Consider the following 14,159-nt stretch of genomic DNA (forward strand, 5'->3'; position numbering starts at 1 on the left):
CAGTGCATTTACTGGTGATGTTTTGTATATATATATATATATATATATATATATATATATATATATATATATATATATATATATATATATACATGTGTGTACACACACACACACACACACACACACACCGAAGAGTCAGGAGTCAACCATGGCTAACTTTTCTATCCATCTTTAACACTTTTTTCTTGTATGTTGTGTATCTCTGTTCTTCTTACTGTGATCATTTCATGCTGAAGTATGTGTGACTTTTCTGTGGACCTTAAAGAGTGTTTCTTATGTAGTTTGGTGTGGTGGTGGGATTATAACTTTGTAGCGGAACCAGTATCAGTTGCGCTATAAAGTTATCAAACTTTTTTGGTGCTATATGGAGTTTTTTTTTTATAAAAGGAGTATTTTTAAAATATCTGCATAATTAAATGGTTAAGGTGTAATCAAAGTCATTCAGAGTGGTTTGGTGTGAAATGCTCCATTCTAGATAAACTTACACCGTCAGAATTGTTCACAGTGGTGGTGATGGGAACCAGACTCTCAAGAGTTCAATGCCTCTAAACGTTCCCTCCTGCAGTCTGATGCCTGAAACACTATTTTACAATAGTTTAGGCCTGAAACGTGTTTTTTTGAAAAGTATATATATCCATGCTGGAGAGGTACATGCAGGGTGTTGTGAGGCAAAATAGTACCCAAATCTTTTTTGTTTCAAATTTTCCATAATATTGCCATCATCAGCATTGCATATAAAAACTTTACAGACACGTAGGTTAGCAGGTGGTTTTGGATAGTAAATAAAATGTACGTATTTGTGTTGTAGACATTGTGACCCCTGGTTCCTATCAGTGCCACTGTAAAGAGAGTCAGTACGTTTCTCTACAATGAAGCATTTCACATCAAACCACTTAGAATTACTTTATTTACATCTCAGCAACTGAATTCCAGAGAAATCCTTTAAGAATGTATGGTCCATACAGGCTTTAGATAATAACTGGATTCCTGTGGTAACTCATAGCCTAAAGGGAGCAACAGTAATTTTAATGAATTTTAGTTTATTTAGGAGCAACAGTAATGCTTGAATTATGCTGTTCAAATTTGGATGTTTAAAGGAACAGTTACGCAAAAAATCTAATGTACACAATTTGTCACTTAGTCCAGATGTACCTGGATTTTACTCCTTTAGTTGAGCTCTGGATCTGCGAGGCTATCATTGCTAACAAACAGTGTATGTCAACAGTCACCCAAACCTTTTGTGTAAATACATACCCAGAACTTTTCTCAACCCACTCAGCCCACTTCTGTGTTGACCCATAGACGTATCAGTGTGATTTAGAAAATAGTAATACTGTGAGCTAAAAATGAGAAACCAGGTGTTGTGCCAAATTGTGACTTCACGTACACTCACATCATGCAGCATACCATGGATTCTGTAGCATTTTCTGTTGTTTTTAATAAACAACTGTCAATCTTGAAGATCAGTGTTTACAAACAGAAACAACAGATATCATGAATGTTATGTGTAGTCAGTATTTTCACATGAAAGTGAAAGGGAGCCTGTGGTAGAATTATAACTTGGCACAACACCTGTTCTCTAAAGTGGCTGCCAACTACGTTCAGCTACACAGTGAATTTTTATATTTTCAAGTTTCATAGCTCACATTAAGTCACACTGTGAGCGGTTTAAGCAGTTTGAAAGAAATATTGGGGATGTATTTACAGAAAAGATTTGGGTGGCTATTGATTTCTAGTGTTAGCAACAGTAGCATCAAATCTTCAGTGCTAAATTAGAGAAGCAAAATTTGGACACCAAATTTGTGACTGATCGACTACATTTGAAGTGGAAAATTGTGTAAATTTGATTTCTCAGCAAACCATTCTTTTAAACAATTGGTAGTTTTATTAATAGTTACCAGCTACCAACATCTAAAACAGAATAGAAAAGGGCAGATTACATATGTTTAGGCAATATATTCAGTTGCATGTTTAAATGTAGCCACTCAGTGGGATGGCCTTATTCTGTTCTAGCTCTACTCCCAGCCACCTACACCCTACCTTTTCCCACCCACAAGCGATCCCACCCTGTGCCCCAAGGGGGCGCTCTGATGGCCAGTTGTGTTGTGTGTGCCACTCCTTCGGCAGGAGAAAGAGGACAAGGCGGTGCTCCAGGCAGAGGTGCAGAGTCTGAGGCAGAACAACCAGCGGCTACAGGAAGAGTCGCAGACAACCGTGGCGCGCCTCATCAAAGTCACCGAGCTGCTGTGCAATGTCAACAAGCCCTGCTAGTAGAACGAGCCTGCAAGAAACACCCTTTTAGAGACTAATGAAGATCAGTACAAATGCAAGTCCTGCTAGCAATGCAATCCAACCTGCAAGACCCATAGAGACTCATAGAGATCACTGAGGAATGACACAAATGTTAGCAAGCCCTGCTAACAAAGCAAGTCATCTGAAATGGATATGTCCTTAATTCCTACTAGCAAAGTGTGCCATCCATATCAATTATATAAGATGTTGGCCAGTTATGGTGTCCAAACCAAAATGCCCAGAGCCCGTATATAAACTCATAAAGATTACTGAGGAATGACACACATGCTAGCAAGGTCCACTAGCAAAGCAAGTCAACCAAAGTTTTGTGAAAGACAGACATAAACCTATGAATATGGCTGTGTTGGCCACCCATAACAACTCCGTAAGAATGATCTAAATACTAGCAGGACCAGCTAGCAAAGTAAGGCTGTAGCAACATATAAGGCAAGGAAGTAAGGGATATTTTAGCATGTAGCATTTGTATTTGAAGGTGGGTAGGTGTACACTGGGGGCAAACAAAGTCAAAAACAAAAAAGAATGCCAGCCTACAGGATGTAGAAATATCACACAGGGACTAGCTGTGTTAATAGTCATATAGTACTTTTAAAAAAACCTTTATTGTAAGAGCAAAATAGAACCCTAGAGCCTGTTTTGAGCTCCAGGCCTGCTGAAATGAAGAATTCAATGCTAAGCTTTGGTTTCACTAGTGGCTTAACAGAATTAAGGCCACTTATTTCCTGTCAAACCTCATTAAATCCAGCATTATGGACTTTGGGTGATGTTTATAGACATATACAGTGAACAGGGCCAACCAAGAATTTGTTGTCCAACCTAAAATGAAGACATTTCTGATAATGAATGACAGTTAGGTGTTCATTTAGCATAATGAGATCATGCTAAGTTGTACCCAGTAGCTTTCGTTTGTTGTTAGCCTTTCTGAAACAAGTGTTCTTTTAAGGGAATATAGGGGATTTTTTTTCTATGCTCTTATTAATGATTAATTGAACACCTTCAAACAGTCCCTGCTGACATTGAAAGCCCATTAATATTTACAAATCTGGACATATCTGTACAGCATGTTGTTGAGAAACCAGCGTGGACAAGACTGCTCAAAGCTTCTCAGAGTAGGAATGCTAATTTAGGATTGGTTCATATCTGTAAGGTCGTAGTAAAGAAGAGAGGCACCCTAGATCAGCATGCCTACTCTGAGAAGCTTTATGAGTACATGCCTTGCTCACATAATTATGGTGCCCATATTTCAAACAGATTGCTAGATCTAGTTTGTCCTTGAATCTAGTTTGGGGCCTCAGATTAGCTGCTAGCCCATCGTCATCCTGCCTATTAGCATGCTACTTGATTAGCGTATGTCTGCTATCATGTTAATGTGTCTGGCTGACTCTAGGTCATTTCATAACAACAGATCTCCTGAAATTTTAGAAAAGTCTAGCAACAGCAACAACAAGTTTAGGACTAGAAGACTGAATCAGTTTTGTATCAGTCTACTGACCAACCACGGCTTTTTATTTCTCTAATTTAGCTCATTTATAGCTAATTTTTAGACCTGGACACCTCTGCAGAATTGTCTGTCCTCTATGCCTCCTACACTTCCATCTCTCCTTCCCTAAGGTTGGCTTTGCGGTATTGCTAACTCCTACACAGATGGACACTGCAGGGGTGGCCAAACAGCTGCAGGATATATTAAAATGGAAGTGAATTTAGCATCTATGGACCTAAATCATCTGCTTCTGAAAGACAACCTAGCCTGGAACCTTCTTTCACATCAGTGTCATTGACAATGAATGGACCTTCTGCAAGCCTCAAAATGAAGGACTAAATAAAATAGCCTCTTCTCGCATATGTAAGATAATGTGAAAACCTGTCAAAAAAGCTATTTGCAAACTAAACATTGTGAACACTTAAACTCCAAGGGAGTGGAATTGTACTTTTGGATGCAGCTTCTATTACTGGAAGGAAAGACTCCTCTCGCTGGACATGAAGGGAAATGCATCTGACCACAAAAGGGAAACTTGACTTGAAATAGATGGGATTCCTGCATCTAGTGACAAGACTGAGCCTTTTTTGCTGTATTCAAAGACATTTATAGAAGTCTACTGATATTGTATGGTATTTGCTTTCAATAAGTCACTGCTGGCTCAAGATGTAAACTCCACGTTAGCCTCCTGCGTGTGCTTTGAATCGCTCACATGGGAATGGACTGTCTGCTTTGGGACGTTGCACACGTACACATTTACAGTTGTTCCTTTTTATCGGCCCTGCACATCACTTATACACCGAAGTACTCACACTTCTTACCTCACGTCAGATCCACTGATGGTGACATCACAATGTGACATAAAGCAAGAAAAGAAATGAACTCTTAGCCTTGTTGCCAGTGCAAACCCTCCACCGCAAGGCATGTGCGCACCCTGGACTACACTTGACCAAATCAGACAGTCATACAAACACGTACATGCAAAGGGATGCCAAGAGAAATGTTGAAGAACCCGGTCAACATGTCTGTATGTTGTACATAGTCTTTTAAGCTCCTCCTCTTGTTATTTTAGAGTCACTGTGATAAGCCGGTACCAGCAGATTCTCATATAATGAAGATTAAATTATAACTCTTTATCTTTATGTCTTATGTGAAGATGTACAGCCAAAACAATTCAGTGTTACTTCCCTCTGAGGCTCCACAGCTAGACCGAAACAGGTCTGGCCTAGCATTCTCAGTGAAGCGTTGGCCAGTTACGGAGTTACAGGACTTGTAACACTGTGCAACGGTTTAGATTTCTATGAGAACGTGGAGTTCAGGCTTAAAGGAACCGGAAAATTCGAATTTACACAATTTTCTACTTAGTCTAGATGTAATCATCCTGCCGAGGCGCATTTGGTGTTCAAATTTTGCTTCTTGCATTTAAAACGGGAGCTTCGAGGCTAATGCTAAATGCTAACAACACTGGACGTCAACGGTCACTCAAACATTTTCTTTAAATACATCCGTAAACTTCTCTCAGCTTCATTGAGTTCAGATGGGCTTGTCAATGTTGCTTAGAGCAAAGCGTGACTTATTGTGAACTATAAAAATGACCAAAACGTCATTATGTAGCTGGGAACTGTGAAACCTCACTCACGTCTATTTTCCACAAGTGGATCGGAATGCACTTCAGTGGTGTTAGCCTCAGCGAGCTAATCATTTAGCCATGCAAACTTTGCAATACAAAATGTTTTTTGGAGAAGTTTGAGCATAACATGGATGAAATTTATGAATCATTGCTTTGTCTGGCTATAAATGCGATGCAGAGCCGCGGTGTAGTGCCTGTCTCTTAGTTGTTCCTAGCCATGTCTGCTTTAGCATGCTAACTAGCAAGCTAGCACAGTAAAGAAGTTGTATTTCATGTATAATAAGAGTAGTTTGTGGCTGAAGCCCAGCAAATTGAAGGCTGTGGTTTTATAATGTTAAGCATTTTGTAGCAGTTTACTGCTTTGGCTTATAAACAGTTATCCGACATTATTTTCAGGTTCGAAAAAGGAAAGATTTTTGTGGCTAAGGGCTCATCTAACACACTTAACTTGCACTAATAAAGATCTTTAACATGGCAACAGTTGATTCTTCTGAGGAGGCAAAGTGGATGAGGGCTTGTTAAAACTGGTGTTAAAAGGGCGGCAGGTGTTATGCTGAATTCTGACTCTCCTTCATGTGCATGACAACATGCAGGCATACAAACGCTAAATACTACGTTCACGATTATTTCTTTGTTAATAGCTGTTAAACCTGAATTTTCAAGCTGAAGATGTTTAGAAATAGAAACAGCAGAACTCAAGATTGTAATCTAGTGACCATACAACACAGTACCTATTGTAATAAATATCCTTGGGATGCAGTCCGCATTACCTTAATGAAGATCTGAATGCAGTTTGAGCCGCTTGTGAGAGGTTTTGGGGATGTATTTACAGAAAAGATGTGGGTGACTGTTGACTTCTGTTGTTGCTTAGTAACATTAGCCTCATACCTCCAGTTTAAAACTGAAGAAGCAAAAATTGTCATGACAGACACGCCTCGGCTGATCAGCTACATCTGGAAAAAGTGCTGAATTGTGTACGTTTGGTTTTTGATCAAACTATTCCTTTAATATCAGACATCAAAGTGTGCTCAGGCAGGTTTAATGCAAGCCCTCTCCAGTGATGCATTGTGGTATATATTCAGCCAAATGCTAATGTAAAAGAACTCTTTCCTGTTCAATTGTGTGTCTCATAGTTTTAGAGAATGTAGGGGGGTTGGCAAGTATGGGAATGCACCAAGCAACTTCCAGTTCCCCTCTGTATGTGTGTATGTATGTAAAAAAAAATGTAATAACTTATTAATCTTGCAAATGTGGATTTTATTGTTGGATGTCTTTGAACTAGAGGGGTGGGGATGTTAATTCACAAACTACTGACTGGGAGGTTATAAGGTTATCAGCATTTTGTTTTTTTTTCTTTCTGTTTTTTCTAGAAATTTTATTTTGTAAGAGCTCAAATGTAACTTGATCGCAATGCAGAGGCAGTACTTGGTTTATTATTAATATCAATATCGGCTGTTAAAGGCAGAATATTCTTTCCTCCAGGTTTTGTATGCCATACGGTATGCCTTAACGTGGTACACTTTCTTGAGAAAACCGGAAAGTGGGGTAATCTTGGTGAAGGAACAGCTGGACGGTATGAAGGCTGAGACCTGTTTGAAGGGTTTACTGTGAGGAATTCCTGTACTTTCCTGTTCTGAATGATCTCCATCAGTCAATATGCCACTTCTTCCCATCTCTTTCAAAGATTCAGCACCTTGCCCTTTATCAGCGTTTCTGTTTCAGATCTAGGAAACATGCTCTTTGTTGGAAACATGGCTCTTTCAGTTTAAAGCAATCATTTTTATGCACTTTAAGGTTTTAACTTAACTTTCCCACACAGGATCTTGTGCTTTCAGTAAAAATCGTCTTAGAATCTTGGTGCTCTCAGTGATATAGTTTAGATTTTCAGTGATGGACAACATTCTCCATTTAAACATGCACTATAACCTTGTGGAGAAAGTGATGGAGTCATGGCTTTGGTGTAGTGATGGTTTTAATTTACTTTATTCCAATGTTTTATTTCCACTTAAGCAAAATATATTACAATAGCACAAATTAGGCATTTACTTTCTTTTTACTTTTGGCAATAACTGTGTTTTCATTTATTTTATTCATGTGGAAATGTTGTGCACATTTCAGTCGAGCAATGTCTGCACAATGTGAATGCATAGCTAGTTGTGAAAAGAGGAATTCCACCAATTTTTCCACCAAAATTTCTCATTAAGTTAAGAAGATGTAAGCAAACTTGTTTGATGTAAAAAGCACCTATTCTAGACAATCTTATCAACTGAGAATTTACATGCACTTAATAATCCGATAACTGCAGAAAATCAGATTTTGTCAGTAATGTGTTCGAGGTGTTTACATGTACTTGAGTAATCAGATAATGGTAAAACTCCAGGTCTACATGAGTCAAGCAGTAATCAGATTTCTGCTTTACAACTGGCCAATAAACGCACAGAAGAAGACGTAACATAAATGTAATGAAAATTTAATGCTTTTTAAAAAAAAACATCCCACCACTTTACCTGAAAATATGAACATACATCATCTTAAAGATGAAGAATATATAAATCCTTACTTTCGTGAAGCATGTAGTTGGTTTCAGCGTCATTCCAAAAGTGTTTCACTGCCATCTCCTGGCAACGCTGCTCACTTATTTCCAGTATCACGATCTGTTTCTGCACATGCACAGACTGAGAAATTTCAAAGAAATCAGAGTAAGAGTTTACATGCACTGAGAAATCTGATTACTAAGCTAATCAGATTTCTAGACCTTACTACATTCTAAGAAATCGGAGTATGCTGTTTACAGGACCATTTAAACAATCAGATAACTTAAGAAATGTGATTATGATCGGGTTATTGAGTGTATGTAAATGCGCTCTGTGGTGGTAATAGGAACCAGACGTCTCTAAAAGCTATTTTTAGATATGTTTTTGATAGTTTTGATCAGATTTAAGCCTAAACCTGTTGTTTTTCATAGCAGTATGAAACAGTATAACAGTATAAACAAGGCCCAAGAAGAACTTTCAGATTTACCACCATTTCACCATCATCAACACTGCATATAAAAACTCGAAGAAGACACGTTTAGGTTCACTCATCATTTTGGATGTGATCATTGTAGACACTGACACTGACATTCTCTGGTTCCTATCAACACTACTGTAAAGAAATCAACATTCTGAGGTTTCTCTACGATAAACCATTTCACATCAGACCATTCAGAATGACGTTCATCTCAAAGACTTAATGAAGGATTAAGAGGAAATTTTGAAAAACTGGTGGAATTCTCAATTGAGTTCCTTCATGAACCAAAACAGCACTTGCATTTTAATACTTTACCTCATTTTATTTGCTTCTGCTTTGTTTTCTACTGTTTGATTTGATTGCTGTATCTTACCATGTAACGCCTTATTCAGTAACAGCAGTAAGGCACATACAGGCTCATAGTTTTAATAGACCAGAAGTGCAGAAATGAGCTTAGCTGGCTCTCTCAGTAGGACAGCACTGTTGTACCACAAACTTTGAAGGATCTGAACCACACGCATCGTCAAAATCCGTATGCTAAAACTCATACTCACTCACATACACACTATGCATACTGGCCTGTGCTCTGCACAGGAGTTTTAGTTATCAGGACCAAAGGCAGGGGAATGTTTGAAGAGTCAAACATGCAGACAAGGTGGAGGTAAATGGTCATTTGTGCTCTCTCTGTGTTCCTTTGACCCTGTGAGTGGAATGGGCTGATGATTGAGTGTTGTTCTGTGTGAACTGGAGGGATACTGGCAATAAAAATAAAAACTGAACTTGTATCTGTATAAAACATAAAGGTTTTTTGAGATTCTTTCAAATTCATGGTGTTCAGAGACTCCTTTTTCGGTACTTTGGCACAATCGCATTTCCCCCTAGGCCCTACCACTTAGCCCTAGCCCTATGTTTTGTGCGTTCAGATCTAGGGGTGAGGTGTCCCGAATTTAGTTGAGATGGAAGGGTAGAGTGAAGTGTTAGGGCTACATGGCTCTCCAAATGGAGGTTCTTCAGAGACACACTCCAAACTGAGTTATGAGAAGAAAAGAAAAATCAGCGTGATGGCTGCACGAGCGACCAAAGAACCCACAGATGTGAGAATTTTCTCCTTTAAAATATTATGATAACTATCATGTCTGTCTTAGTTTAATGTCGTTTCAGTGTATTATGGTCCTTTTCTTCACAACAAGTATTAAAAATGACTAGTAATTTGCTGATGTCTCAGTAGCTAGCTAGCTAAATTTACCATTCCACCTTAAATGGCACAGAAGTTGCATTATAGGGGCTCAGGTTTCAGAACTGCTACACCACTTAAGGTGGAACAGAAAATTTGAACAATATGTTGGCGAATAGCTGAATTCGGCTTCATATCACTGAAGAATTAGAGGTGGGTGATAATAATAATTGTCCCCCCTCTTTGAAGGTTTATGATTCTTTAAATGTAACTAAAGTCCAGCTGTGAGGAGCTGAACTTTTCCCCTCTCTGCTATCACTGAAGACTACAGAGCACCGCTATAGTAGCCTGTTAATGAAGTAATGTTTTTTTTATTTGAGAGTTGTTCCATTTCATAGATGAAGATTTCAACCACTACCCCTTGTAACTCAGTTCCAAGGGGCAAGGTGACACTCGAAAACAAGGGGTAAAAATAAGAAATGGGATGGGGCCTTTATCTGATTATGAATTGCTATGGCTGATTATGGTTATGGGTATGGCTCTGCCCTGCGATGGACTGGCGACCTGTCCAGGGTGTATCCTGCCTTCCGCCCGAAGACTGCAGGGATAGGCTCCAGCACCCCCCACGACCCTGACGGAGAAGCGGCTTAGAAAATGGATGGATGGATAGTGCTACAACGCTAATGTTGCTACCAAACACTATAACAGAATAGTCACCCAAATAGTCCAAGGCAATTGTGTAAAAATACATCCCTAAAACTTCCCTCAACCTGCACCCAGGTCTTTACTAAGGCCACACAGAGTTGCTGAAGTGGTTTAGAGCACAGTAGGACTTTGTGGATGAAAATGAATGTCACTGTAGCTAAATGCTGTGGGCAGCTATTGCAGACAGCACCAGCACTGGTGCTCACAAAGTAGGACTGATCTTGGATCAGATTAATCACTGTGTCCGAAACAGCACACATAAACATGTCTGCTCCACCTTAAAGAAGACCTGGATGCAGTTTGAGCAGGTTGAGAGAAGTTTTAGGGATGTATTTTTACAGAATCGATTTGGGCTATTTGGGTGACTATTGAGTCTTGGTATCTGTTAGCAATGTTAACCTTGTAGCCCCAGTTTTAGACTAAAGGAGAAAAACATGACTCCAACCAAGCCTGTCTTGGCTGATCAACTACATCTGGGGTAAGCGGAAAAGTGTGTAAGTGAGATTTTCAACCAAACCATTCCTGTACATTTCCAGTGCTTTCTATTAGCCCCTATTAACTATGTTGTGAAAATTACAGCTTTTTTATTTGCTGAGTATAAAATATTGGATTTTTTTTTTCTAAAGTATAAATTTAGCAAATAAACAGTAATTATCACATGACAGGGCACAGCATTACAAGTCAAATCTCAAGTGCATGGATTTATGTGCTGAGATGAAAGTTAAAGCACAAATAAATGTAGATATTATATTCGTAACAACAGTATAAAGCCCAAATAGTGTTTTTTTATAGTGAGGAAAAAATATCGTAAATATTTTAGCAAATAAACTGAACATTTCTAGCGAGCCCTTTGTGAACATTTCTACTGAATAGATCAGACGCTAGAGGGCGCTCATGAGGCAATGCAAACTGACAGAGATCTATGAGGCCTCTGTGTAGAACTGCAATTTGTAAAGGTTTAGAAAGGAATTCCACTGATTTGGATACATTTTTGGATAAATGAATTATTAAGGCATAAACAAAGTGATTCACAGTGATTTGAAGAATTTTACCTGTAAAAGCTACATTACAGAAAGTTATTACAAGAAGTGGTTGTGAATTTTATATAGAACCAGTGTCTTTACTAAAGAACCCTTGAAGAACCAATTTTTTTGTATTTTTTCAATTCACTAATATTTTAACATGGTCATAAATAAAATTTTTATATTTGTGTTGGAGACATTGTGACCCATGATTCCTATCAGTACCACTTTAAAGATATCAGAGTTGTCGAGTTTCTCTACAATTTCCGTACTGCTTACATTTTAACCACTGAATTATGCAGAAAAAATCAGATTTTTGCAGAGAATTGCATCCATTTGTCAGATTAAATCCATGACATTGCTGAAAGTTTGCAGATACATGCTCTGGATCTGAAATCAGTGGTGTTAATTGGAATTTTGTCCCTGTTTGCTGAAGTAACAGCCTCTACTCTTCTGGGAAGGGTTTAAAACTAGATGTCAGAACATTGCTGTGAGGATTTGACTGCCTTCAGCCACAAGAAGTGGTGAGATACTGATGTTGAATGATCAGTTTTGTATAACACCAACTCATTCTAAAGGTTTGGATGGAGCGCCATCACTCCAGACAAGGCAGTACCACTGTTCCACAGCCCAGGGGTTTTATTCCCCTCCAGCCAACACTTGGCATTGAGCATGGTGGCTTTGTTGAGCAGCTGCTCCAGAGCATCCCATTCATTTGGTCAAAGCCTTTCCATATAGATGATCCAAGCTGTATGTGTGCAATTGATCACCTGTAGCAACAGGTGTAAGACTACGCCTTAAAGAGGCACTCCAGCCATGCAAAGAGTAGGAGAACCTCCTTCTGATGATGTATCTTGTAGGTGGGAGGAAAGCTACAACTTGGGCAGATACTTGAGGGTTGAAGTGTTTTTTCCACTTGCTGGCTAATGCACAAGACAGGACATTACTTCTAGGAAACTAAACATCAGATATGTAGTTATTAGCATGTATGCTGTCAGTGGCTACGCTAACGGTTTTTTTACGCTAACAGAAATTTCCTTATTGCTTATGGGGGATTCCCAGTAATTGTATGACATATTTGCATAAAGCATGCTGGGTATTGTAGTGACAGAACACATGGATGACGTCACAAAAAGGATTCAAAATCATGAATTCTGTCAAACTGATGAGGCTGAGGAAACAATGCTGTGCTTCCGAATGCTGCATAGCTTTACAAATAACCTCATAAATGCTAGTTTCAGGCTGGAATGCCGCTTCAGAGGGAAGCCTTAACATATGTAGTTACTGCTCCCTGCTGGACAAACCTGGACCTGCACTTTTTCCACATATTGACAACCTCAAAAGTTAACAAACCTCAAGAGGGATTTCAAAGCACCCTCGCTTCAGCCTGCGATGCAAATGCAGCCGAAATGGTCAGCAGACCGTGTGTTTTGGACCACAGTTCTGTCTTTGAGGACAGCAAACTGTAGCACGGCAACCCTTCTTGTATACACCCTGAAAACGCTCTTAAATCAAGCTGTTGAAGTCTATGACCTAGTTGTGCAGCGACGTAAACCCCAGCTGCAATCTGACGCAACAAGCGGCCTGTTTTTTAATGGAAATGATGCTCCATGTTATTATCAAGAATCTCCTCAGACTTGCGGTTTTAAGCCCAACTCGTTTCTTCCAATTAATCAACTTATACTGAGCTGTAACTGCAGTAAGTCAGATGAGTAAGTGCAGATTCAATGCAGTGCCTCTCCAGTGACGGCGCTATCGATGGACAGGAGCCTGTATTTACTGCCATTATACACAAGCAGGCCCGAGTGACGGGAGGCACTATTAAACAGAGCTGACAGATTTACAGCCTCTATTTAAAACACATTTACGCGAACGTACATGCTCTCCATTTCTGGCCCTCGAAGATAGAAAAATGATAGAATGCTTGTAATCACTCAAACACAGACTCCCTCATACACAAATATTCCAGTTCACTCCTTAAGACAAATTCCTTAAAGGTGACATATTTGATTCTTTTTGTAAATGTAAAACATTTCCCCGTGCTTTTTCAAAGACCACTGCATCCTGTTCACACCACTTTGAGCCTCTAGTCTTTGAGTCTTAAGCCTGAAGTCCGAGTCAATGTCCAAGTCGCTGGTGTTGAAGTCAAAGTCGAGTCACAAGTCTTGCTCGATTTTCTCGAGTCAAGTCTCAAGTCATCAGATTTGTCACTCGAATCGAATTGTGACTTGAGTCGGACTCGAATTCAAGTCATATGACTCGAATCCACACCTCTGTCTGTCAATTCTAATGGTTCACATGCTTTTGCCACTCACAGATCTGTAGTATTGGATCATTTTTCTCAATAAATAATTAACCAAGTCTAGTATTTTTGTCTCATTTGTTTAAGTTGGTTCTCTTCTCCTGCTTTCAGGACCTGAAAACCTGATGAAGTTTTAGGTCAAGTTTATGCAGAAATATAGAAAATTCTAAAGGGTATGTAAACTTTTAAGCACTACCGATTTTGCAAACTTACTTAACACTTGTGTGGTGTTGATGTTTTCGTTCATCAGTGGTCTGCTGGGACCACCGTGTATTTTTTAAATCAATACAGTCATAATAATTTATGTAAAATTGCCAGATGTTTAAAAAAAATTCACAAATGTCCAGTGTAGGGTTCTCCTTTAGCAGCTGTAGCCAGTCAGCAGCCTGTCCGTTTTCTCCCCCCATGAAACACACATATACAAACACATACACACACAAACACACACACACACACACACACACACACACACACACAGTAACAGCAGGACATGTAGGAGGAGAACAGAGTAAAGGACACAGGACCTC

The 14,159-nt window shown here is 39.2% G+C and overlaps 1 protein-coding gene across 4 annotated transcripts in view; it reads left to right on the forward strand.

Moving 5' to 3' along the window:
• zmp:0000001168 (signal-induced proliferation-associated protein 1) overlaps nucleotides 1-9,231 on the forward strand; it is a 117,448-nt gene extending 108,217 nt beyond the window's left edge. For 3 of the 4 annotated variants that reach the window (XM_017702950.2, XM_017702951.2, XM_017702952.2), the window contains exon 16: nucleotides 2,128-9,231. In XM_017702950.2, the coding sequence (XP_017558439.1) occupies nucleotides 2,128-2,271 (144 nt within the window). In that variant the 3' untranslated portion in view covers nucleotides 2,272-9,231. The remainder of the gene's footprint in view (nucleotides 1-2,127) is intronic. The other variant, XR_001858080.2, reaches the window with a different exon arrangement.
• The last annotated feature ends 4,928 nt before the right edge of the window (nucleotides 9,232-14,159 follow it).

Source organism: Pygocentrus nattereri, chromosome 23 (genome assembly GCF_015220715.1).
Source record: "Pygocentrus nattereri isolate fPygNat1 chromosome 23, fPygNat1.pri, whole genome shotgun sequence".
NCBI lineage: Eukaryota > Metazoa > Chordata > Actinopteri > Characiformes > Serrasalmidae > Pygocentrus > Pygocentrus nattereri.